The 27302-nt window shown below is 41.4% G+C and overlaps 1 protein-coding gene across 3 annotated transcripts in view; it reads left to right on the forward strand.

Annotated features, from left to right (window-relative positions):
- The window catches only part of LOC311490574 (uncharacterized protein), a 54111-nt gene that overhangs the window by 12918 nt on the left and 13891 nt on the right, over nt 1–27302 (forward strand). For all 3 annotated transcript variants that reach the window (XM_084548138.1, XM_084548137.1, XM_084548139.1), the window contains exons 2-6: nt 2720–3064; nt 3355–3693; nt 5774–5887; nt 6864–7190; nt 10471–10797. In XM_084548138.1, coding sequence (XP_084404264.1) covers nt 2720–3064; nt 3355–3693; nt 5774–5887; nt 6864–7190; nt 10471–10797 — 1452 coding nt within the window. The remainder of the gene's footprint in view (nt 1–2719; nt 3065–3354; nt 3694–5773; nt 5888–6863; nt 7191–10470; nt 10798–27302) is intronic.

Consider the following 27302-nt stretch of genomic DNA (forward strand, 5'->3'; position numbering starts at 1 on the left):
ATGAAGTGAAACAATTACCGGATGTCTCCACTTCCAGTTCTCTTTTGACGTGTGCATTTGTGGAAGGCATGGTACTATTTCACCTGGCAACAGAAGTACTATTTTGTGATTGGCTGATAGGTCACTGGTTCAAACAGAGCAGTGTGCCTTCTCCTCATCCATTCATAGATTATTAATCTGTGTTAATAATGTGAGGTGAGTTTTATCAGGTCTCAGTGTGATAAATGTCCTGTGTGGTGTGTGAACATTCTACAGCAGCTCCAACATTAGTAGTCATCATTTTACTACATCAACTTCCTCTCTGTTATTTCCTCTAATGCTCTTTAGTTGATCCTTCGTCTTGTCTTCCTGTTTACTGCTCACCGTCTCTTTTAACTGCTTAGAAAACATCAGCTATGAATTTTTATTTATTATCGTTTGTTTCACCTTTTTAGTGAACTTGTTTCCAACACATTAACATAAACTTTACATTTATTTTTTTTATTTATTGTATGATTCACCTAATGGACATAAAATTATTAAATCATTTAAATAATTTTAAACAATGAGAATGACTGATCATTTATTTAGTGGTTGTGATCAGAGACATGTGTGTTGATCCATTATCTCATTATCTTTTTTAATAGCAGCATATAGTCACACCTGCTGTCTGTTTTAACTGCTTAGAAAACATAATGTGTAAAATGATCCCATCATTCTGTGTTACATAGTTTTAGACAACTTCATTCCAAGTCATGACCAAGTTTGAAACTTCAGTTTCCTCATACTTTCACATCTGTTCATCCAGTTTGTGTCAGGTGCAGCAGTCTGACTCTGAAAGTAAACTAAACTAAATCTAAGGGTTTATTTTTACTGTCTCCTAAAAGAAGTAAGTAAAAGAGTAAAAGAACGTCTTTATCAGAGTGAAGCTGAATGTAGAGAGAGACACACCTGGCCCCTCCCTCTCTTCACCTGTCAGAGGAAAGCTGACACTGTCTTCACAAACGTGGCTGCAGAGAAGTGTTGTCAGAGAGTCAGTAGATGATCAGCTGCTGTGAGCCTTAGTTTGACAGGAAGATGAAGACGTTGGTGGTGTTTGTGATCCTCGTTCACGGTAAGATATCTTCTTCCTGGATCTGATTCTCACTTCAGTCTGACATCATTTCTCTCACGTCTGTCTCTTTAAAGAAAGTCAGTGATGACCTGTTTCAACTTTGATTAGTTCTTAGTTTGTCTGTGAGGGACACGTCCAGAAGCAGAGTCTGATGTTCTGTTCACGTGGACTGTTTCTAATCACTGCTGTAAATGTAAAATCACATCAAGAAAGAAAGAATCAAACAGATTGAAGGTGAGCTCAGAGCTAACGACTGCTTGATGATCTGGCTGCAGGTCAGGACTTCACTGTTGGACACAAACATTTACAAATGTCAATGTGTTTGAAAGTCAAACTGTCAGCTAGTGACTTCTTCATGGGGGGATGTTGACGACTAGTTTCCTCATCCAGATGCCACATTACTGAGAACAAGCAACAGAGACATATTAAAGGTTAAGAAATGTTAACCTTATTAAACAGCAGCTGTTTTCATTCACCCTATCTATCCTGATGTTTCCAGTGGTGAATGTGGGACAGGTTTTCAGTGACTGGAACAAACTGAATGTCCTGGTCTGGACTTCACAGCCTCCGTCCTGTTTATTTCTGTCTCTAGACAAAAGTCTGAACATTCACACATTAACAACAGGTCAGTCTTCAAATGGGTTCTTACTGGAATCAACACAAATGATCCAAAGCTTTCTGAGCAGCACAGAGGACAGAACGTTGACTATCACATGTCTGGATGTATCAGACGATCAGAGAACAGTCGGTCCAGTCTTCTGTTCCTGACATCGTGAACTGGAACCAGGTCAGAGGTTAACTATCAAACACAAACACAGTGAGCTACGGTGTCCTGGAGTGGACAGAAAGACAAACATCTGTAGAATGAGGCCATGTTTCCTAAGCTGAGTGCTAGAAATGCTAGAAAGAAGACAAGAGAACAGAGCATTGACTTTGGACCCAGCCCCCCTGGACCTTATGGACAAGCAGACCATGAACATGAAGGATGTTTCTCAGTAACATCTTGCTCCAATCAGTAGATGTTCTCTCTGTGTTTGCTGCATGTTAGCTTCCTAGTGTTCCAGACTTGTAAATCTGTGAAAGCAAGAAGCCATCTCTGAATACTTGACATGAATAACACGGTTGGAGTTCTAGTTTGGACGTTGAGACAGTTTGTGGTTTAGATTGGTGCTGTTAAAGAAGAGATGTGTCTCTGTGTTAGTATCAGGACCAGAGGAGGCCTTTTACTGATGGAGTGTAGTGCAGAGATCAGTCCTGAGAGATGGTGCACCATGAGTTCATTCATCAGTTAGAGCTAAAAATCATCTTCTGCTTGACTGAACTCTAAACTGTTCCAGGACTGGAGTAGAGGACAGACCTGATCAACACAATCTTACAAATGTCATTACTCATTACTTTGAGCAAGAGAGGAAGTTTTTCAGACAAATCTATGAAAACTGTCAAAACACATTCAATGATCTGTTCTTTGACTTCAGTCTGTGAATGAAATGTAGTTTTTCATTGACTGACTGATAGTTCAACTGGTTTCTCTGGTCCCTGCAGATAATGTGACCTACAGTCAGTCATGTGTCAAGTCAAACCCACAGCATGCAGCTGATTTGTCTTTCTCTTTGTGTGTCCTCTCAGTTTCCCAGCATGCCCTGGCAGGTGTGGTGCAGGTGAATGAGGGGGCGGAGTCTGTCCTGCTACCCTGCCAATACTTGTTTTTTTTACCTGAGGACCCCACAGTGATTTGGACCAGGAACGATCTCAGTCCCAAATCTGTCCACAAACGAGGAGCAACAGATGAAGTTAATGGTCAGAACCAGGTTTACAGGGGGAGGACATCGATGACGCCTGATGCTCTAGACACTGGAGACTTCAGCCTCACTCTGACAAAACCCCACCTCTCTGACAGCGGCAACTACACCTGCTCCATCAGTGATGGAAGAGGAGAACGGAGAGTGACAGACGTACTTCTACAGGTCAAAGGTCAGAACCAAACCTCAACATGTGGTTTCACAGGAAAACAAAGACTCAAGGTCAAACAGTTTCTGGTCTTTCCAGTAGAAAATCAAAGTGGTGATCAGGAGCTGATGAAGAGTTCTGGTTCAGTCTGGTCACATATCACAACGTTGCCCCTGAGCTGAAAAACAATCTACAGATATTTAACTAAATCCACCAGGAACTCTGGACCGTGTATTAAACATGTTAGGCTGCTTCAGTTCCTCCATGTGACAGTTATTATTAAACCAGCTGATTCATGTTTCTGTCTCTCTCAGTTTCCCAGCATACCCTGACTGTGGAGGCGGTGGAGGGGGCGGAGTCAGTCCTGTTGCCCTGTCAAGACTCTTCTGTTCCTCTGCGTCCCACGGTGGACTGGATCCGCTATGACCTCAGTCCTTCAACCGTCCACCAGCGTCAGACAGAAGGTGATGACTTGAAAAACCAAAACCAGCTTTACAGCGACCGAACATCCATGAAGACTAACGCTCTGACAACTGGAGACTTCAGCCTGAATCTGAGGAAACCCCGCCTCTCTGACAGCGCAACCTACATCTGCTCCATCAGAGCGTTTGGAAACGAACGGAGACTGGCAGCCATAGAGCTGCAGGTCAAAGGTCAGCAACTTAGCAGCTGTCATTATAATATGTTTGCGTACAATCACACCAAGTTTCGTGAAATTCGGGGCTGTAGGGGGCGCTACAACCACTACATGTTTATATCTCACAAACCATCACAGTAAACTGCTTGAAACTTGACAGCAATAATCTGTGGATGACTCTTTACAAGCCCAACAAGTTTCGTTCATTATGGTCGCTTGCGATCATTTAGTTATTCTTCTTCTTCTTATTTGGGGTTAGGATCCCTATCGATTTTATTGCGATTTTTGTTCCCGGTCCCACACTGTATTCCCCCAGATGAGTGTAGTCTGGGAGCTGCTTTTTTTATCCTCCCCTTTCTTCTTTTTTTTTTTCCCTTTTTCCGCCCCCCACTTTTGTAATTTCCCCATTGTGGGATCAGTAAAGGTTTCATTCATTCTTCTTCTTATTATTATTAGTATTATGATTAATTTTATTCTGCTTATCTAAAAGTGTCTGCTCAGGACAAACTGCAAAGGCCAAAGCCATCAAACCTGGTAACTTGGTAGAAGTCCTAGCATGTCACTTTGCCAAGGTGTCAATACACATGCCTGCAGCTAGGTAGCACTATAATGAGCCAGTTTACGTTTTGCCTCATATCTCGAGAACCGTGTGCCCTAGAAACAAAATTCTTTCCCCCTCTGATTCCCTCCATAGCCCTGGTTCTAATGGACGAGGCCACACCTATTTCCACCTTACATTTTTTCCGCCATTGTGAAAAAATTGTACCTCAAATCAAAATCAACTCCTCCTAGCCCGTTCATCCAATTCTCACCAAACTTGGCATGTATCATTTATGGACAAAGATAATGAAAAGTTCTCAAAAGAACTTTAGCAGAGTTATTGATTACAAAGTTAATGGATAATTCATTTTTATGGCGTCCAACAGTATAACTCCAAAGCTAATATTTTATGAAGTATATACCCAAACTTAATCAAACTTCATATCATTGATAATAATATGATTCTATACAAGCACCCCAACTTTCGTGACCCTTGGTCTCTAGGGGGCGCTACACAAGCAACATTTCAATATCTCCAGAACTGCAATAGCTGACTTCATGAAACTTGGCATACACAATCTGTAACATATTGTGTAGACGCCCATCAAGTTGCATGACACTACGTTAACAGGGGGCGCTACAGGTGACACGGAAACATTTCATATGACTTTAAGGCAGATAACTTTTGAAGTATTCACCCAAACCTTATGAAACCAACCATAGCAACCATCATTATAATATGGTTGCGTACAATCATGCCAAGTTTCGTGAAATTCGGGCTGTAGGGGGCGCTACAATGACTACATGTTTATAGCTCACAAACCACCACAGTAAACCCATAAAAGCCCACCAAATTTTGTTGCTTCCAACCTGCCTGACTCTCATTCACTTGTCAGCCAAAGGATTCCTCCGCAGACCCTTTGCCTCCTTTCAGGCAGTGTCCGACACACTTATGCCTCTGCGTCCCACTCGGGGACGACTTTTCCACGGCATGGACTCTTTTATGATCGCTTGTTATCATCTAGTTATTATTGTGACTTTTCAGTTTCACAGTCTTACTGAAGAACTGAAACAGCAAGGCCATTACTGAGCACACACACGATTCCCATAACTAACAGAATAAACCTTCTCTAACCAATTATGAAACTACCAGAATACGTCAGGATGTTCCCAATTCAGACAATATCATGTAGGTCAGAGAAACCAGTCCTGTTTGAATTAAAGGACATACGGTAGAACTGGAGAGCAAGGTAACAACATCCAGAGAAACTAAATGATTAGATAATGAATCTGAGACTGTCTCTAGATACAGGTCAGAGGTCAGTACTGTAGATACAGGTCAGAGGTCAGTACTGTAGATACAGGTCAGAGGTCAGAGGTCAGTACTGTACAGTACAGTAACCACTTAGTTTTCTCATAATTTTTCAGTGTCATATTGTGTTGTACTTTAACCAGGGAAATATGAGACCTGTTTTAACTCTGAGACATTCAGGAGTTGGGACCAGAGTAGTAGTGTTCATGTGGACCTCATTCTGTTCTTTGTTTTTAACCCACAGAACCGTACATTTTTCCATTCGAGGCCTGGATTCTCCTGGTTGTCATCATTGTCATGATTGTTGGTGGTGTCATTGTGGGTCTTGGAGTGTATTTGAGAAGATTCTTCAACAAAGGTATGCTGTGTGTGTTAATCTCTCACAGTGTTAGTAGATGAAGACAATAGACACAATAAAAACAAGCAGGAATAAATAGAAAAAAATAAATATCTGGTGGGAGGAGTGACATAACCAGTCCAGCATCAAACATGACTGTGGAATCAGTTTGACGCCGACGTGACGACTAAATATTGGAGAAAATTATAACAATAGGTATCAGTAAGAAACCTTAATCTATGACAAAGATCCTCATCTGTATATCTACTGAGCACGCTGGACAAAGAGGAAACCTAAAGAAGAGTCTAAATGACCTCACTGAAAGAACCAGTGAGCACCACCAGGGCTGGATGTGGTCAGACGACCTGAACAGAGGCAAAGCAAACATAGTTGCACCAACGTGACATTCTCTCCACAATCCTGTGACCACTGGTCTGAAAGGCTCCAGTCTTTGATTGACTAAACATAGAGATGGAGGTCAGTACCTTCCTCAGGAAATACCTGGGACTGCCAGATTAACACTACAGCAAACTGTAACTGTCATTCAAGTCCTTGTGAGAGTAGTTTAAGGAGACGAGACCCAGGGAAGGGATGCAAAGGTGGTTAGAAACAGGATGGAGGAGAGGGTGGACAGGAAGTGGAGGGTAGTGTTTAACATTTACACAGAAGAAAAAAACTAAACTGATTGTGAATACAAGGATTGTTTATCTTTAATTTCTAATTTCTAGAATTTTAATGGCTGACTGGTTCCTTTCTGTGTGGAATTTGCATGTTCTCCCCGTGTCTGCGTGGGTTCTCTCCAGGTTCTCCAGCTTCCTCCTACCATTTATTGGAGATTCTAAATTGGCCGTAGGTCTGAGTGAGAATGGTTGTTTGTCTCAAATGGAATTTGACTGGAACCAGTCAAACATGTTTCACTCCAAATATTTCTCTTCAATGTGCTCAGAGCTGCTGCTGCTGTCTCTACAGCTGATGATGGGATTTGTTGTCCTCTCAGTCTACCAGGTGGAGGTGGATTCAGGGGTGGAGTCTGTCCAGCTGACCTGCAAAACCACAGCTCACCTGCCCGAAGACGCTAAAGTGGAGTGGAAGGACAGAAGAGACAGGAAGGTCCATGTGTATCAGAACGGCTCTGACCAGCTTGAAGACCAGGACCAGATTTACAGAAACAGAACGAAGATGAATGAAGACCTGCTGAAAACTGGAGACCTCAGTCTGACCCTGATATACCCCACATGGAAAGACACAGACACCTACACCTGCACTGTCTACAACAAGGAGGGAAACATCCTGATGAAGAAACAAGTGAAGCTCAATGTCAGAGGTCAGTACTGTAGATACAGGTCAGAGGTCAGAGGTCAGTACTGTAGATACAGGTCAGAGGTCAGTACTGTAGATACAGGTCAGAGGTCAGAGGTCAGAGGTCAGTGCTGTAGATACAGGTCAGAGGTCTTTTGATTTGATTTGATTCATTTTTTATTGGAATAAAGACATATCCAAGGGATAGATCATGACAAAGTGCAAGCACTTATTTCCATCATGGTCTCTGATGTTACAAGACAGGACATATATCCACATAAAACAAAACAATTAAACATCATAAAAATAGACTATGAGAGGCTAAACAAATAAAAGAATTTTCCCTAACCAAACCATTCTGTATTAAAGTGCAAAGTGCATACAAAGACAACACCAACAACTCACATGAAGGATGACATGTTAGTGTCACTATGGATTTAAATTGTCCATGAGCCAGGATTTTACCTTTTTCCTGAAACAATGATAATTATCTATGCTCTTAATTTCCAATGGTAATTTATTCCAGCTCACTGCACCACTGTATTTGAGAGTACACTTGCCAATGTTTGTTTTGAACTTAGGCAAGTACAAGTCTGCATTACTAGCTCTGGTGTGGTAAGCATGAGCATCCCTACTCCTAGTGAAGTGGTTTTTAAGGTATGCCGGTGACTTATGATTGTAAACATTATGGTCCACCCTGAGCTGGAGCTGTACTGCCCTAGCCTCCAGGGGGAGCCAGCCCAGCTGTTGGAACTGGAGCTTACCCACATGATCCCTTGATGTGAGCCCTAGCACTACCCTAACTAATCTATTCTGAGAAACCTGCAGTTTGTCTTTTAGGGCCTTAGTTAGACCACCATACCATGAGCTAAGTCCGTAATCAAAGCAGCATAAGGCCAGTGAATTAGCTAGCAGTCTGAGGCTCACTGCATCAAGGAATGGCGCTTTCCTAGCTAGGAATCTGGATCGGCAATTAACCTTGCTCATGACCTTTGAGGCCATGCTACCCCCATCTAGGTTGCTGTCTAAGCAGCATCCTAAATAGGTCACTGTGGGCTTGGCAGGGAAGAGCTGCCCACCAAGGCTGATACTGGACAACTCTTTCTAAGACAGTCTTGGCTTAGAGCCAAACACTATGAATTTTACTGAATTCCTCTTGCAAAATGGCATGCAGCTCAAGCTCATTTTTGTTGGAGGCTATAATAGCTGAATCGTCAGCGTATAAAAACAAGTTCTCATTGCAGGCGGATTTCATGTCATTGATATAGATTAAAAAAAGTAATGGCCCAAAGACGCTCCCTTGGGGAACTCCACAGGTTACCAGTTGATCTTTGGATAAATGACCCTGGAATTCAGTCTTTTGGGATCTCCCGGAGAGGTAGGAAACAAACCATCTTAAGGCGGAAGGGCACACGCCCAAGGCAGACAACTTATTGTACAGTAGGCTATGATCGACCATATCAAAGGCCTTCTGTAAGTCAATTAGGATCATACCACATAGCTTGCCAACATCTATTTCGCCCCTAATGAAGTCAGTTAGGTACAGTAGACGTGAGTCTGTTGAATGTGACTGTCTGAACCCTGATTGGAATTCATAGAGGAGTTTGGCATCCACAGCATATTGATACAATTGTTCATGAACTACTTTCTCCAGGACCTTGGAGACTACACTCAAAATAGAAACCGGTCGATAATTTCCCGGATCAGACCTATCACCTTTCTTGAGGTCAGAGGTCAGTACTGTAGATACAGGTCAGAGGTCAGTCCATCTTTCTGTCCAAACGATTCATACTGATTATTAAAATGGATTTTTTCTAAAATGTATTTGTAGTTGTCCCAGTTTCCATCTCATCTGTGGTGATTAGATGTTACACTAGTATTCATTACAGATTACACTCAGATCTACTCCTGCAGAGCTTCTCTTCCAGTTTCCAGATTCAGTCTCTTGTAGTTTACCTTTAGACAAGTTTTTCAGTCAGGTAGGTCATCCACCACAAGTTGTTCTGTCATAGCTTTTTGGTGTGAGGTGACAGTGCTAACCAATGTACCTCATTAAAAGCAGAGTTACGCCTGGATTATGCTTCCGTGTAGTGATCACGCAATGGTCACGCAATGGCCACGCAGTTGCTTGGACGCAGTCGTGAGACCGTGATGGTTCTGCGTGGGGTTTACGTGTCGAAATGCAATTCAATGCCACACCGGTAGAGGGCGCTATGATTATTTGTGACCGACCGACCGAGACTCTTGTGACGTATCTCGCCTCGTATAGTTATTTACCTTCCGGCTTTTGTCGTAGTCACAGTGAACGATGGACACCGAGACAGAGAGACTGGCGTTGGAGCTCCAAATTATTCAAGCAGAGGAAGAAATGCTTCTATTGCAAATTAGGGCACGACAAAGGAGACAAAGGAGACAACAGCGGAGGTGGTCTGTACGCCTGAACGTACCCAGGCAGAGGACCGGCGAATATGTGACTCTTGTGCAAAAGTGACACGGTGCAAACAATAAAAGTTAAAGTATTAAAAGTTTAGTTAAACAGTTAAAGTGTGAAAAGTAAAGTTAAAGTACTAAAAGTGAAAATAGCGGTGTTTATGAGTGGAAACCGGAAAAGCGGTCTCCAGCGGATGTAGTTAGCGGACCAATCACAGCCAATGCCGCTGCGTTGCTGCTGCGTTGCTGCTGCGTTGCTGCTGCGTTGCTGTTGCGTCGCCTCGACGCGCGTCGAGGATTTTTGGGAGGTGCACGTCTGGCCCTTGCGTAGGACGTACGGGGGTCCGCAAGGACGTAATAGGTCCGTAATAGGTCCGTACGCCCCCTCGCGCTGTGTCTACACGGAAGCATAACTTGGGCCTTAATTAAAGCTGTGAGCAGCGTTGAACGGGCCCTTGCACCCTACGTCCGTCCGGGACCGGCAAGGACGGGGTCACTTCAGTTCTCAGGGGATACACTGGAGTAACAATGCAACGTGGCACAATGCATAGTCTGTGCAGTTCAATATTTTTCAGAGCAAATCATCTGTGACAGCTGTAACTCTTGGCTGTTTTGAATGTATTCTCTCTGTGGCATCAAAGTATGTTAAAACAGCTTCACACACACTCACACACACTGACATACAGCCACCAGAGAGACATGCTATGGCTCCATCTGCTGGACAAAGTAGCACACTACTTGAAATGATGATGGAATGGGACATATTTCAGACTGGAACCAGTCAAACATGTTTCACTCCAAATATTTCTCTTCAATGTGCTCAGAGCTGCTGCTGCTGTCTCTACAGCTGATGATGGGATTTGTTGTCCTCTCAGTCCCCCAGGTAGAGGTGGAGGAGGGGGAGGAGTCTGTCCAGCTGCCCTGCAAAACTGCAGCTCACCTGCCTGGAGATGCTAAAGTGGAGTGGAAGGACAGTGACTACAGGAAGGTCCATGTGTATCAGAACGGCTCTGACCAGCTTGAAGACCAGCACCAGATTTACAGAAACAGAACGAAGATGAATGAAGACCTGCTGAAAACTGGAGACCTCAGTCTGACCCTGAAATACCCCACAGATGGAGACAACTACATCTACACCTGCACCGTCTACAACAAGAAGGGAAAGATCCTGATGAAGAAACAAGTGAAGCTCAATGTCAGAGGTCAGTACTGTAGATACAGGTCAGAGGTCAGAGGTCAGTACTGTAGATACAGGTCAGAGGTCAGAGGTCAGTACTGTAGATACAGGTCAGAGGTCAGTACTGTAGATACAGGTCAGAGGTCATTACTGTAGATACAGGTCAGAGGTCAGAGGTCAGTACTGTAGATACAGGTCAGAGGTCGGAGGTCAGTACTGTAGATACAGGTCAGAATCAGAAAATACTTTATTGCCAAGCATGTTTGTACATACAAGGAATTTGTTTTGGTGTTGTTGCACCTATTATGCCGACTGGTTCCTTTCTGTGTGTAGTCTGCATGTTCTCCCTGTGTCTGCGTGGATTCTCTCCAGGTTCTCCAGCTTCCTCCCACCGTCCAAAGACATGCTGGTTAGGTTCATTGGTGATTCTAAATTGGCCGTAGGTGTGAGTGTCTCTCTGTGTTAGCCCTGTGATAGACTGGAGACCTGTCCAGGGTGGACCCCCCCTCTAGACCAATGACAGCTGGGACAGGCTCAAGCAGACCCCGAATGAAAATATAGAAACTCAGCAGAAAAAAAATACTCTCAAATATACAAAAATACAAAAAATATATACACAGTATATACAACAACTAGAACATTTTCACTGGGATGGTGGTGGGTTTGATGTGTTCATGGGGGGGAAAAAACTGTTCGCCATGCGAGTTTGTCCTGCACTCGATGGATCGCAGCCGTCTGCCAGAGGTGGAGTGTGTTGTTCATTGAGGGAGGTGTCCACCATCTCTATCCCTGCTGCTTGCTCCTTTGAACACCTCACTTTCAAACTCTCTGGTCCCACTCCTCTGGTCACTGCCATCATCTACCGCCCTCCCAAACCAAACCCCTCCTTCCTCTCTGGCTTTTCTGACTTCCTCACCCAGTTATCTGCCATCTCACCTTCCGTTCTTCTTCTGGGGGACTTCAACATCCACATTGACACTGACTGCAAATCTGCCACTGAATTCCTGGAACTGCTACACTGCTTCAACTTCACTCAACACGTCAACTTTCCCACCCACAGCCGTGGTCACATCCTGGACCTGGTCTGCTCCACTGGTCTCACCTTACATCACCTCTCCAGCTTCAACCTCAACATCTCCGACCACTTGGCAATCATCATGGACATCAACATCCCCATTCCCACCGCTAAGGATAAACGGACAATATCTTTCAGAAACCTCAAATCCATCTCCCCTTCAGCCCTTTCTGCCTCTCTTTCTAGTAAAATATCTGCTTCCACCCATCCGTTAACTGACAATCCCTCTGACCTCACCAAATTCTACAACGTAACACTCTCCTCCTGTCTCAACCAGCTAGCCCCCATCAAAACTAGAACTGTCTCCTTCACCCCCTGGTACACTCCTGAACTACACAAAATGAAATCACGAAAACGACAGCTTGAAAGACTTCACAAGAAAACCGGTTTGACTGTCCATCTACAAGCCTATACAGATTACCTTCAGCAGTACAAGGATGCTCTCAGTACTGCCCGATCCACCTACTACTCTCACCTCATTCACTCTGGCTCCACCAACCCCAAGGCTCTGTTTTCTACAGTAAATAAACTCCTCAAGCCCAGCGACAATACCTCCAACTCATTCACCACTGACAAATGCAACTCCTTTCTCTCATTCTTCCAAACAAAAATTGACACCATTTACAACAACTTGTCCTCCTCTCCTGCCCCCACGGCCTGCACTCCCACTCCCTCACCTGCTCCTCCCCTCCTCACCTCTCAGCCTCTGTCTCAGTTCTCCCCCGTGTCACCAGGGGAGCTGCCCAAAATTATGATAGGCATGAAAACCTCTTCATGTGTTCTGGATCCCATCCCATCTCACCTCATTAAGGACTCTTTACCAGCCATCTCCACACTCATCACAGAAATCATCAACTCCTCCCTCAGGTCTGGCTCAGTCTCCCATTCACTCATCCTCAAAAAACCTGGACTCAACCCTCACATCTTGTCGAACTTCCGGCCCATCTCCAATCTCCCCTTTCTGTCCAAAATACTGGAGCGCATTGTCGCCACACAACTCAAAACTCAAATGACCTGTTCGAACCATTTCAATCCGGTTTCCGTTCCCAACACAGCACCGAAACAGCCCTCCTGAAAGTCACCAATGACATCCTCCTCTCCGCAGACTCCGGCCAGCTCACCATCCTCATCCTCCTGGACCTCACTGCAGCTTTCGACACCATAAATCACACCATTCTCCTCTCCCGCCTTGAGTCCTCCCTCGGCATCACTGGCACTGCACTCTCCTGGCTCAAATCATACCTCTCAGACCGACAACAATTCATCCACATCAACAACTGCACCTCCTCCACTGTTCCTCTGTCCCAAGGTGTCCCCCAGGGTTCGGTGCTTGGTCATCTCCTCTTCATACTTTACCTGCTCCCTCTTGGCAACATCATTCGCCACCATTGTCTCCATTTCCACTGTTATGCTGATGACGTCCAGCTTTATATCTCCACCAACTCCATCACTCCCGCCACTCTTTCCACTCTCTCCAATTGCCTCGCTGACATCAAATCCTGGATGCAGATCAACTTCCTCAAACTAAATTGTGACAAATCAGACCTAATCATTATCGGCCCCAAATCCCTCAACAACACCACAGACAGTTTCCGCCTCACCATCGACAACTCCACCCAGTCTCCATCCCCCAACAGCCGCAACCTCGGAGTCATCTTTGACAGTAACCTCTCCTTTGATCATCACATCAATCAAATCACCAGAACTGCTTTCTTCCACCTCAAGAACATTGCCCAACTCCGTCCATCACTCTCCTTCTCTGCTGCTGAAACCCTCATTCACGCCTTCATCACTTCCAGAATTGACTACTGCAACAGCATCCTCTATGGCACACCATCCAAAACTTTAAATAAACTTCAGTACATCCAAAATTCTGCTGCACGTCTGCTCACCCAAACCCGCTCCCATGATCACATCACTCCTGTCCTCCAGAAACTCCATTGGCTCCCAGTTCCACAGCGTATTCAGTTCAAAATCCTCCTCTTCACACACAAAGCCCTCCATAACCAGGCTCCCTCCTATCTCACTGACCTGCTCCATCGCCACAATCCATCCCGCAGCCTCCGTTCATGTGATGCAAACCTCCTTACTCCATCACTCAAGACCAAGCATCGAACCTGGGGCGACAGAGCCTTCCCTGCAGCTGCCCCCTCCCTCTGGAACTCTCTCCCCAAACACATCCGTGACTGTACCGACCCTCCTACCTTCAAATCTCTGACAAAAACACACCTTTTTAAAATTGCTTTTAATGTTTAGCTCAGTTTATTGTGTTTTTAATGTTATATTTCAGATTTGTTTTTGCTGATTTGATGTTCTTTTTATGTAAAGTGTCTTTGAGTACCTTGAAAAGTGCTTTTAAATAAAATGTATTATTATTATCATTTAGGTGTGAAATGAATAGATTTGTGATCACTTTTTAAATGGCATACCTTTTAATCTTCAGGTTTTGGGTAGAGGATCAAGTCAGAGTGAAGTCACGAGTCATTGGTGTTAAAGTCCAAGTTGAGTTGCTAGTCTTTTTACACTTTGTCAAGTCGAGACTAAAGTCATCAAATTAACGACTGGAGTCCAAGTCATGTGGTTCGAGTCTACACCTCTGCTCTTGAATGACAAGCGTCAGCCCGTGCATTACCATTGGCTCATGACTCCACACCACTGTAGGGTTTGTTACACCTTTTAAATGTCTAGTTGGGGCGCCACCTCCTTTTATCGTAGGAAGAACGCGGTTTAAGTCAATTTGTCAGTCTCGATTAAATATATTTCATATCTGAAGAAGCAAATCCTTTTCACAATTTATACCATACATTCTCTGCCATAAAACAAAGTCATAAACAACTTCTTAAGTGTGAATAAATATTTATTTATTGAAGTGACAACTATAATGAATGAGGTACTAACAGAATACATATGTGTGTGTAATCAAATAGAATATGATGAGACCTGAAATAACTAATTTTCGGAGCGATGGTGAGAGATGGAGATGTTATGGCTTAAACTAACTGGAACTGGATTTGATACCTCATCTAATCAATCTTCTCTAAAAGATGTTAATGGGGAGTTTCAAAGTAGTGACACCAACTCTTGTCTCAAGCGGGTAACAATAGGAACGATTGAGCCTACTTTTTGTAGTCGAGTCTTCTTGGCACAGTGACGGCGAAGCGTCAGCGTGCTCCGGTGTGACGAAGTATTACGACACGGCACAGCTGATGCAGGTCTCTCTGGGACCAGTTGACAGGTACTTGTTGCTTGGTCTGCACTCTGACACCCAGCTTCGAGCAAGAACGTTGTAGGTCGGGGTGCCCATTACGTTGATCCCGATCAACCGGTAGATCGGGAAGGTAGTGCGGATAGAACGCGTGCCATTGACAAACATGTTTTAGATGTTAGTCTAAAACATTTGTTGTTGCACCTCCAAAACAAACAGGAAGACAAACGTTCATCTTTATTTATTTTTACTTTATACTTGCAACAACCTCTGTTCAGCAGCACACATCCACAGCCACGCACAACAACCAATATATATATATGTATATATACATATATACATATATATATACATTATATATATATACATATGTCTGTGAAGGTTCTCAGTCATCCAGGTCATGGTTTATCCAAAAATGTTCAAAAAAGGCAACTGGACTTGTAGATTTTTAGAGAAGACGTTTCATCCGAGTAGCTTCTAGGGGACTGGTGGGAAGTCTGAGGTTTAAATAGGAACTCCTCCTGAAAAAACTTTCTTGTTATGCTAATAACCAGAAACTGGTGCAGCTAATTTCCATTAACGACTGGGTACTTACCTGTTGGTTGAGGGGGGACTGTTTTTGTCCCTGTCCTCTTCCCTATGATCAATCTCATTCACACCTTGACACTGGAGCCTCAGACGGACAACAGTCATTAGAGAACTCATTTCATAGGGAAGAGGACAGGGACAAAAACAGTCCTCCCTCAACTACAGGTAAGTACCCAGTCTGTCTGTGAAGGTTCTCAGTCATCCAGGTCATGGTATATCCAAAAAAGGTTCAAAAAAGGCAACTGGACTTGTAGAGTTTTTTTTTCAGAAGACGTTTCACCACTCATCCGAGTAGCTTCTTCAGTTCTGGTGGACTGGTGGGAAGTCTGAGGTTTAAATAGGAACTCCTCCTGAAAAAACTTGCTTGTTATGGTAATAACCAGAAACTGGTGCAGCTAATTTCTATTAACGGCTGGGTACTTACCTGTAGTTGAGGGGGGGACTGTGTTGTCCCTGTCCTCTTTCCTATGAATGGTTCTCTAACGACTCTTGTCCGTCAGAGGCTCCAGTGTCAAGGTGTGAATGAGACTGAAACTTCTTGGGGACAGAAGTTAAAACTGTATTGTAAATAGATGGCAGATTAAATCTCAGTCCACCTCCTCTGTTTAGTGAAGGTTTTTCCAGTCTGACATAGATGGCTTCCTTTACTCCTCTTTCAAACCATCTGTCTTCTCTGGCTAAGATTTGGACGTTGTTATCTTCAACGGAGTGTCCTTTGTCCTTCAGGACAACTCTCAATATGAGACCCAAAGAGCTGTCACTATCAGTGAAGCAAGCCATCATTAGGCTGAACAATCAAAACAAACCCATCAGAGAGATAGCAGAAACATTAGGTGTGACCAAATCAACTGTTTGGAACATTCTGAAATAGAAAGAATGCACCGGTGAGCTCAGTAACACCAAAAGACCCGGAAGACCACGGAAAACAACTGTGGTGGATGACTGAAGAATTCTTTCCCTGATGAAGAAAACACCCTTCACAACAGTTGTCCAGATCAAGAACACTCTCCAGGAGGTAGGTGTATGTGTGTCAAAGTCAACAATCAAGAGAAGAATTCACCAGAGTGAATACAGAGGGTTCACCACAAGATGTAAACCACGGGTGAGCCTCAAAAACAGGATGGCCAGATTAGAGTTTAGAGCCAAACAACATCTGAAAAAGCCTTCACAGTTCTGGAACAACATCCTATGGACGGATGAGACAAAGATCAACTTGTACCAGAGTGATGGGAAGAGAAGAGTATGGAGAAGGAAAGGAACTGCTCATGATCCAAAGCATACCACCTCATCAGTGAAGCATGGTGGTGGTAGTGTCATGGCGTGGGCATGTATGGCTGCCAATAGAACTGGTTCCCTTGTATTTATTGATGATGTGACTGCTGATAAAAGCAGCAGGATGAATTCTGAAGCGTTTCAATATTATCTGCTCATATTCAGCCAAATGCTTCAGAACTCATTGGACGGCACTTCACAGTGCAGATGGACAATGACCCGAAGCATACTGAGAAAGCAACCAAAGAGAGGCAAAGAAGTGGAATATTATGCAATGGCCAAGTCAATCACCTGACCTGAATTCAACTGAGCATGCATTTCACTTTCTGAAGACAAAAGTGAAGGAAAATGCCCCAAGAACAAGCAGGAAGTGAAGACAGTTGCAGTAGAGGCCTGGCAGAGCATCACCAGGGATGCAGTGACATGCGGTGAGGTTCGTGGTTGGTGAGGCACAGATTTACAATTATGAACCCAATGGAATAGCTTAAATTCGCCATTCAATTGGCTGCTTTCACACTTACTGGTTACGTTTAATATCTCAAATGAGAAATTAATTTAAAACCAAATCGTCACCTCAATCAAATATATATTGCTTTGTTAAATCGTCTGATGATCTCATCCATTTTTAATACAGACTCTTTAACAAAATATCTTCCATCATTTACCACTTCCTGTTTTGACTGAAGGTTTAGATTTACAATCGTCTATTTTTGGTACAGAGAAAAGATCCAGTTAATAGAGACAGTACAGTTGACTCAGCATAGAAGAAGAGCAACAGCATGAAGCTGTGGCTCACTAGCGCCCTCTTTCATGAGGCACAAGTACTGGCTGCCTCATCTCCTTGTTTTTCAGTGAGATCAGATCAACAAGACTAAATATGTTACTGTGCCGCCCTCAATATATGTACTGAATATATCTTGGCATTAAGTTAAACGCCTTCTTCTCATCAAAACTCTGGAGACAGTCATCCGTTTATCCACAGGTTTATTGACTTGAAAAAGGGTGAAACTGAGAACGCACAAACAGACAGACAAATTGGTTACTGTAAATCTCTTGTACATACGCCATAAACATGTTTTTATCATGAATTAAATCACTGAACCTTTTTAACTCACTCATGTTTACATCTGTATTGTGTATATATCATTTTTAAACTATCACTTTAGTTAGCCATAACTTTCTTATTCTTAACATGTTATCGATCTTTTACTGCTGTAAACTCCCGCTGTCTATACACGTAGCATATGTTAAATTAAATCAATAGAGACTCGCTTGGAATCAACTGAGAATTGTTATCAGCATTTTTCTTAAAACTTCACAAAACCTTTGTAATGACAAATAATGAACCGTAATTAAACATAAGAATATACAACAATAATACATACCGACGATGCTTCGTATAGCATAAGATGTAAACGGTTATTCGCTCATGTAAACAGACAGTATGCTTCGCTGTTTCCTAGGTAACGTACTTCTAACAGATATCAAACGTGACTTCTTCTATCCACCTGCTGCGTCTCACTAAGATACCATCGCCCACTAGTCGTGGTATTATTGATTGATTGATTGATTGAAGTGTTTATTTCGAATATGCAAACCAAAATAAAAAAGAAAAGTAAGGCAAACATTTAAACATAGAAATACATATTCGAAAAGGAGTGAGAAGAAGAATAACTTATAAACTCCCACCCCTTCTCTTTAAATAATAAATGACAATACCAGCTTCATTGCAACTAGTTTAGATGTGCCTGATAAATAAAATATATTCCTGAATTCCTTGAATTACAACAAAAAACAAAAACAAAAGACAAAAACAAACAAACAAACACAAAACAAAACATAATCTACATATAAACTTAATACAATACACACACACACATACACACATGCACAAAGAGAAACAATAAAAAATAACAAAACAAAAAAAAACAAAAAACAAAGGAGACAATAACCTAATAAGACTTAGTGCTACCCAACACCTCCCTCATCCCTGTACCTCTTAAAAATAGTGTCTTTGTACCTCATTTTATGTTTGGACACTGCTTCAACTCCATCGTAAACCTGTTCCATAGTCTCACCCCGCTCACTGAAACACAAAAACCCCTCCTCTTTGTCCCAATTAAAGTTAGATTAAAATTGATTTTTCCCCTCAAATTATAACTTCCCTCATGCATAGTGAATAATTTCTGTATATTTATTGGCAAAAGATTATTTCTAGCTTTAAACATTATTTGAGCTGTTTGATATTCCACAATGTCGGTAAATTTTAGTAGCTTGGACTGTAGAAATAAAGAGTTTGTGTGTTCCTGATGGCCAACGTTGTGTATGATTCGTATTGCTCTTTTTTGAATGGTGGTTAGTGGCTGTAGTGATGTTTTGTAGTTGTTGCCCCAAACCTCAGCACAGTATTGAAAATATGGTGAGACTAGGGAACAGTAAAGAGTGTGAAGTGATTTCTGATCCAAAAACTTTTTTTGCTTTGTTTATTATTGCAATGCTTCTTGAGACTTTGGTTTGTACATGTTTGATATGTGAGTTCCAGTTGATTCTGTCATCTATGGTTACCCCCAAAAATTTAATTTCGTGAACTCTTTCTATTTTAACTCCCTCTAATTTTATTAATACCTCTGTATTCGGTGGACAATTACCAAAGACCATTAATTTTATCTTGCTCAGATTTAATGATAACCTATTTCTGTCAAACCATATTTTTAGTTTGTTCATTTCTGTAGTGATGTCCTTTTGTGATTTGTGTAAGTTATCCCCAGAACAGAAAATATTTGTGTCATCAGCAAATAACACAAAATGCAACACTTCAGTGATTTTACATATATCATTAATATACAAAATGAAAAACTTGGGTCCCAACACTGACCCCTGTGGGACACCACAAGCAATGTCCAAACAAGAAAAGAGACAATCACCCAATTTCACAAACTGCTGTCTCCCACTTAAATAACTTTTCACCCAATCCAGCACTATTCCCCTGATGACCATATCTTTCCAGTTTTTTGATTAATATTTTATGGTCAATTGTGTCAAAAGCCTTTTTTAAATCAATAAATACTCCAATAGCCTTTTGTTTATGGTCTATTGCATTTGTGATTTCTTCTATTGCCTCTATTATTGCCAATGATGTTGATCTTTTTGACCTGAACCCATACTGATTCTCAGCAAGAATTTTGTGTTTTTCTAAAAACATGTCCAATCTTTTGTTGAAGAGTTTTTCCAGTATTTTTGCAAATTGTGGGAGCAAGGAGACAGGTCTGTAGTTTGTGAAATGATGCTTGTTTCCAGCCTTGAACAGAGGTATGACTTTAGCTATTTTCATTTTATTTGGAAATGAACCAGTTTGAAATGATAAATTACAGATGTATGTGAATGGCTCAACAATACCTTCAATGACCTTTTTTATTAGTACCATATTGATATCATTGAAGTCAGTGGACAGTTTATTCTTACATTTTTTGACAATATTCAAGATTTCATTTTTATCCACAGCTTGTAGAAACAATGAGCAAGGATTCCTCTCTAATATTTGTTCATCAAATGTCCCTGGATCAGGGATTTTTCTTGCAAGCTCAGGTCCAATACTTACAAAGTATTCGTTAAAACATCTGTCATGTTATAATTTTCAATATCCTTATCAATGAAATACTTAGGCAGACTATTGTGTTTAGATCCATTTCTTATAATATTGTTTAATATTTTCCATATTCAGCGATTTTGACTATAAAAATGATCAAAATTACGGGAACCATACAGAAATTGCATTTATGCCCGATTTATATCAGACCAATGGACAAATAGTATGATTTATTTTATCAATAGTATAATTTATTTTATCATCATTACTTTTCATGATGCTAGGTGAGGCACTGCCTCACCTGCCTCCCCTGACCGCTCGTCCCTGCAGGGATGAAACCCAGCATCTGGTGATGTCTATGCGTTCCAGACTTCAGGCTGTAATTGCCTGCAAAGGATTTGCAACCAAGTATTAAAAAGTGAAAGTTTGATTTATGATTGTTAAATTGTCCCATTACTTTTGGTCCCTTAAAAAGTGGGAGGCACATATACAAACTGTTGTAATTCCTACACCGTTCACCTGCTTTGGATGTAAATACCCTCAATTTAAAGCTAAAAGTTTGCAGTTAAAGCGTGTCTTTAAACGATAGGGTCTATCGCAGCCACCGCACTTGGCAGGAGTTACGTCCTGCTCCCTATGTGGGTGGCTGGCGTAGGAGTCGCTCCCCTCAGACGTCTTCAACTGAGGGCAGAGCTGCATGATTCAGGCCTGATGACTTCACTGGGTTTTCAAGTGGGCACCCCACTTCACCGGTGTTTCGTCAACTAGCCCACGACACCTCACTGGGGCTCGACAGCAGAACCAGCATCCTGGAACTGCTCCCTCGGCCATTCAGGACTTCACCACTCAGCTCTGACCCCCACCCTCTCTGCCAGCCTGGTTTAGCCACCGCTAACCACAAGCACATCTTGTTAGTTTCATTTCAAATCCATTGTGGTGGTGTATAGAGCCAAAAAGATTAGAATTGTGTTGTTGTCCCAATATTTATGGACCTGACTGTATACACGGGTAGATCACTTTGACTTGGTCATTGTGAAAGTAGCTCGCAAGCCAGTGTGTGGGCACCCCTGTTGTAGGTGTTCAGCCGAAGGCGGTAGATTGCAACTTCACGATTTCTTTGTATTCGAAGAAGGAAGACGGATTATCACGGCTTCTCTGCGTCGTTGCTATGGCGACAGCCTCTTGGTTTCTTGATCCGTGGAAGAGATTGGGTCTTGCTGTGATATCCCAGCTGACTATGCTGGCTACAAAGAAAAGGTAAAGGAAAAGTGCGGAGAAGAGCGTATCCCTCTGGTTTTATGTGTTAATTATTCAGGGCGTGTTTTGGATCGGGTTTCCAAATTATTCATGTGGAAAGAGATGGGAACACCTTCAGTTCTTTGTCTAAAGATATCTTATTACCTGATCTTCTTAACCTACTTTAAATGAACTAATTTAATCATTCCATCACTCATCATGGCTCGTTAGGAATGTTCTTGCCTATGCAGCAACATCCAACATTACAACATTACACGATGACGTATCTGAATGATAATGACGATGATGACAAATCAAAATAACTCACAAGCATCAGTAAATTAATAACATCAGGTTCTTCAGGATATTTTGCTAATGAAGAAAAGGTTGTGGTTTCTAAAATAACAATTTCAATAGTTATCGCTACTACTCTTATAAGAACATACATAAGGTTCAACACACTTTAATTTTAACAATAGTTCAAAAGAAAGAAAAACGTTTTTAAGGATGGCCGCTTGAGGGCACTGTCGATCCATCTTTACTGACAAATTATGTGAATTTGGGCTAGGTTTCTCGTACAAGGATCAAAATCGTCTCATAGCAATCCTGAGCACTTCCTCAAAAACAATATATGACTTACCATGTTATTACAATTTCGATAGAAAATAGTATCAAACTTAAGTTTTTACAGAGGAGAATATATCAGAGTTTTGCTCTGGGATAGGAAAGTTATCTGTTATCTGTTTTCACTCCCCTGGTCCCTCTGGGAGAGGGGGAGGAAGAAAGTGTCCGGCATGTTTGCATGTGTGTATCTCTGAAAAGGAAGAATTAATGAATCACAGACTTAACCCTTTAACAACCCCACCAAGAAAAAGGCAGTGAAAACATTTTTTCTTTGCATTGGGTACCCTTGGGTGAGTCACAAGCACAATCAATATTTTTTTTTTTTCAAATAGGGATGTAACGATTACCGGTATGACGATAAACCGCGGTAAAATTCCAGACGGTTAGTACTACCGTTTCAAATTGTAATTATCGTTAAAACCGTGATTGTTTGCCACAACTGATTACCGAAAAACTCAAAGTGATACTGCTCATTACCTGGAGAAGCAGCACCTGAACGGCGCTCTCAGAAGCGGGCATGCATGCGCAGTTTACACTGTCTGTCCTGTGAAAACGTGAAAACATGGTTGAAGCCACCTTCGCTCCAGAGATCCCCCCCTCAGTAAAAAAACACGATCCGAAGTCTGGGTATATTTTGGATTTATAAAGGATGTTGACGGTAAAATAATTTTAGACATCAAACCTTGTGCAGAAAATGCAGAAAATAAATCTCCGCAAAGGGGGGTAACACTTCCAATTTGATGAGAAAACTCCGTGACCACCACCCACAACTTTTCAGCGAGTGTAGTGCAGTTACTTATTATGGCCACAAGGTGCCATCTTGCACAATTTTCACATTTATTTTTATTTATTTATGTTATTATTTTAATGTTTCTGCCACATTACTTTGTTTAAAATGGTAGTGCTGCTTTCATATGCACATTTGATTTCAACTTAAGGTACATAAAACAGTGAGTTTTCTTTTCTGTACCAGTTCTTGAATCTGTAAGACTAGATCTAGTCTTGAGCGGTGAATGTAAAGAAAAGTATTTAAAAAATAAATAAATAAATTAACATTTTGAACACATCTAACAATACCGTGATAATATTGATAACCGTGATAATTTTGGTCACAATAACCGTGATATGAAATTTTCATATTGTTACATCTCTACTACCAAATGGTTGAGATGTCCCTTAATGGTTTAAGTGCAGAACGTAATACAAATACCAGAAACAGTAGATAAATTCAAATAAAATGCTAATTTATGAAAAAATAAACAACAGAAAATGTCTGGGATCTTGGTTACACTTAATTTCTGTCAGTATGCCACAAAACACCACTGTTTTTATCTCAACCAAGGAAATTTTTGCTTCAAACAAGGAAAATTAGAAATATTGTATTTCTAATTTACTTGAATTTTGACTGTATCCGTGTTAAAGTGCAACAGCACAAAAGTCTCACATTCAGTCCACATCTGACTAAATGTAACAGTGCAAAACATAAATTTTTGCATTCAAAAAGGAAAAGAAAATACTGAAAAACAATAGAAAAATTTGCATTTGTCGCATTACTATCTCAACACACCTTGTCTGCATTGGTGCAACAGCAGTTATGTTTTTTGGGACAAAATAGTCACATTTCTGGAGGATTGATTGAACTAGTATTGCTGGTTTCCTATTACTGGTTATATTGGTTTCCTATTGCTGGTTTCCTGGATTGATTGAACTATTATTGCTGATTTTGTAAAATCGGTCCGGAGAAGACATGCTCTAACTCTTTAGGGATCCCCAAACTCTTGAGCAGAGTACAGTTTGGTAAGAAGTGCAATATGCTAAATCATCTCATCACTGAAGAGCATTTTGAAGTACTGGAAGGGTGTTCAAATCTTGAATCATCTCATCGTTAAAGAGCATTTTGAGGTACTGGTCAGGGGGTTCAAATTTTGAATTCGGAACCTGGAACTTCTCAATGTCTTCATGCTTCCAGATTGTACTTGTGCTTTCGTTTGGACCTGGTGTGTAAATTGGGTCAGGACTGTCATCTGTCTCCTTCAAGGGAACAGTTTTTAGGATGTGTTGTACCATAAAAGGTTCATCTAGCAGTTGTAATACAAGTTCAAATTAAATTATAATTTAAAACCTCTAATGGTAGTAATATTGATATACCAGCTTGTGTCATTTAGTTGAAAGGGAATAAGTTGTGAAAATTATGATGTCCCCACATTTATTCTAGATTTTTATCGTATTTACTAATATTAACTCAGAAAGTCACAAAAATTACTTAGTAAAATAATTCTCTCATCATATTCACGATGTATATGACTGTCACAACACTCAATTTTATATTTACAGCAATAGATGAAAAGAAATTTTGATTTTATAGCAAAAAAAAGTCAATTTTAATTACATTTGTTTTATTTGCTACATTTACCATAAAGCGACAAATCAACCATTTGGTTGAGCATGTTTTTAAAAAATTATTAGACATTAAATTTAGGTTTTTAGGTGGCTTCAAGTAACATAATTCAAGTAACATAATTCTGTTTAGTAAGGTCTCTAACACTATAATATGTAATACAACTATATAACTATTCCTGTTCAAAGTTTTAGTAAAAACAGTCAACATGTCTGAGATGATTTTCCCGTTTCTGACTTCCTGGTTGGAGGGGAGATGAAGAAGACTACGATTTAAAGACAAAGTGTCCTCTAGTGGATTTTTGTAGCATAATATACCTCAGCCGAGTGATAGAGATGGCTCAACCAGGTTGAGTTAAGTTACGCACTCCTGTCATTGAGATATAGTGACCCAAAATGCGCTCAACCATATGGTTGAGCCGGCATTTAAAGGGTTAAAACATAATGAATATAACATTAATATTTCTAGATTCTGTTCATATGAAGTAGGAGAGGTAACTCCTCTCATCTGTCTCTTTTAGTTCCTGAGATCGTGTTGATGTTCTTTCAATTCGAGACAAGTGAGTGGGAAATTCCACAGACTTGTAAATCTGTTTTTTTGGCTCAGTTGACGTCCTCAGCATTCAGAGAAGCCCCTTAAGAGCCCCTTAGTGTGGGTCTGTCTAGCATCTGGACTTGTCACTTTTATGTCTAAGGTGTAAACTAAGGTTGGTCCTTTAGAAGGGTTCTTCCACAGGGAATCTCTTAAATTTACTTTCCAGAGAGGGAGAGAGATAGCGAGGATGACAGGATCCCCTAAACCTGCGGTTACCTAACTTTTTTGGCCGCGCACCCCCTTCTATATCCCAACCGCGCTGATGCACCCCCAATCTCCCACACCTTAAAAAACAAACAAAAAAAACAAGTTTTTTTATAGCCATATAAGAGACAGTATGTTTAATCATGCTCAAGTTACCAGAACACGCATACAACAAAATAATCACAATCACAACAACACGCTCTCACATTTGAATTAAACTGAAACACTTTAACATTTTACATATATTGAAACAAAGTTACGCACAAGCTTCCACTTTTCAGAGCAAAAAGGATGATGACAGGCTCAGGCTCAGAGGCATAAAGCAGATAAGTTGGGGAAATATGGCTAATATTTTCAGCCGCATTAAACAATTTTTCATCTCACACACCCCAGTTTACACTTTGGGAATCCCTGCCCTACACTGTGAAGTCATCAGATGACACAGGATGAGACAACAAGATAAAATCTGCTGATGTCATTTATGGGTTTTAACCAGGGCCTGAAGTTAACTTTTTAGGCCACCAGCCACCTGCCACAGTAGTTTTTTACCAGCCAAAATTTTTTTGTGCCTAAAATAAAGGTGAAAATGCATAAGAATGGTTCTTGAACTTGTACAGAATACACATTAAAGTGCTGTCTGGTTATTAACCAACTTAACCAATCTCATTTATGACTAGACCTACATAATGCTTACAACTGTATCTGACCTGGTGTCGTGGCAGGCATTTAGAATAAAAAATAACATAAATACAAACAGCCAATCATCTCACTGACGGTTTCATTTATTTAGTTAACTGCAATCCATTAGTCACTGTAGTGTATTCAGTTTATTATTATTTTTTTTTTTACATTTTAGATTTTAATCACATTTATATCAAAAGACTATTTTTAAGAAATCGGGATATGCTCATTTCCTGATTTCAAGAAACCCGGTTTTGCTACCTGGAGTACGCCGATAGAAGCCGGGATACTGGAGCATGTATACACCTTATCCCGATTTCTGACGGCTGCCTACTGTCTGCGCAGGCGCGAGTGATGCCAAGTGACGCACTACATATACAAACAACATGGCGGCAACGAGAACTTCTCACTTTTGGAGCGACGAAGAGACATTAAAGTAATGAAAGAACTCAACATAACGACGTGTTTAGATGGCAGAAAACACCGAAATGCTGATGTATTCAAATCTGTTGCGGAAAAGCTACGTGACGCTGGTTTTCCACCTCGCTCCGTTGAACAAGTTAGGTCGCGTTGGAAAACATTGAAAAAGACGTGAAACACGCATGCGCAGATAGGATGCAGCGATCGGAAAACGGGTTACTGTTATTTATCATGTATACAGGGATATGAATAGCCGGGTTTCTCTGTGTTCCATGTAAACACCATATCCCGGATATGCTCAAAGCCGGGATAAGCCTCAAAATCGGGATACTAAAGACCATGTAAACGCAGTCATTGGCTACCCGCCAACGTGACAGGTAGATTGACAGTTTCACCCGCCAATCACAAAAGTTACCCGCATTTGGCGGGTGGGCGGGTGCCAATTTCATGCCCTGGTTTTAACATCTATGAAACTGTTACAGATTATTACTGAGTATTACTGAGTATTAATTCAATTCAATTCAATTTTATTTATGTTGTGTCAATAACAATACTGTTGGGACCTGAACCTGGTGGTGAGGGATGGAAGCTCAACATGCATAACAAAGTTAACCACATGGCTGTCTTTGTCTTGGAAACAAAGGAAG

This window comes from Chelon labrosus, assembly GCF_963514085.1.
Source record: "Chelon labrosus genome assembly, chromosome: 1".
In the NCBI taxonomy this organism is placed as follows: Eukaryota; Metazoa; Chordata; class Actinopteri; order Mugiliformes; family Mugilidae; genus Chelon; species Chelon labrosus.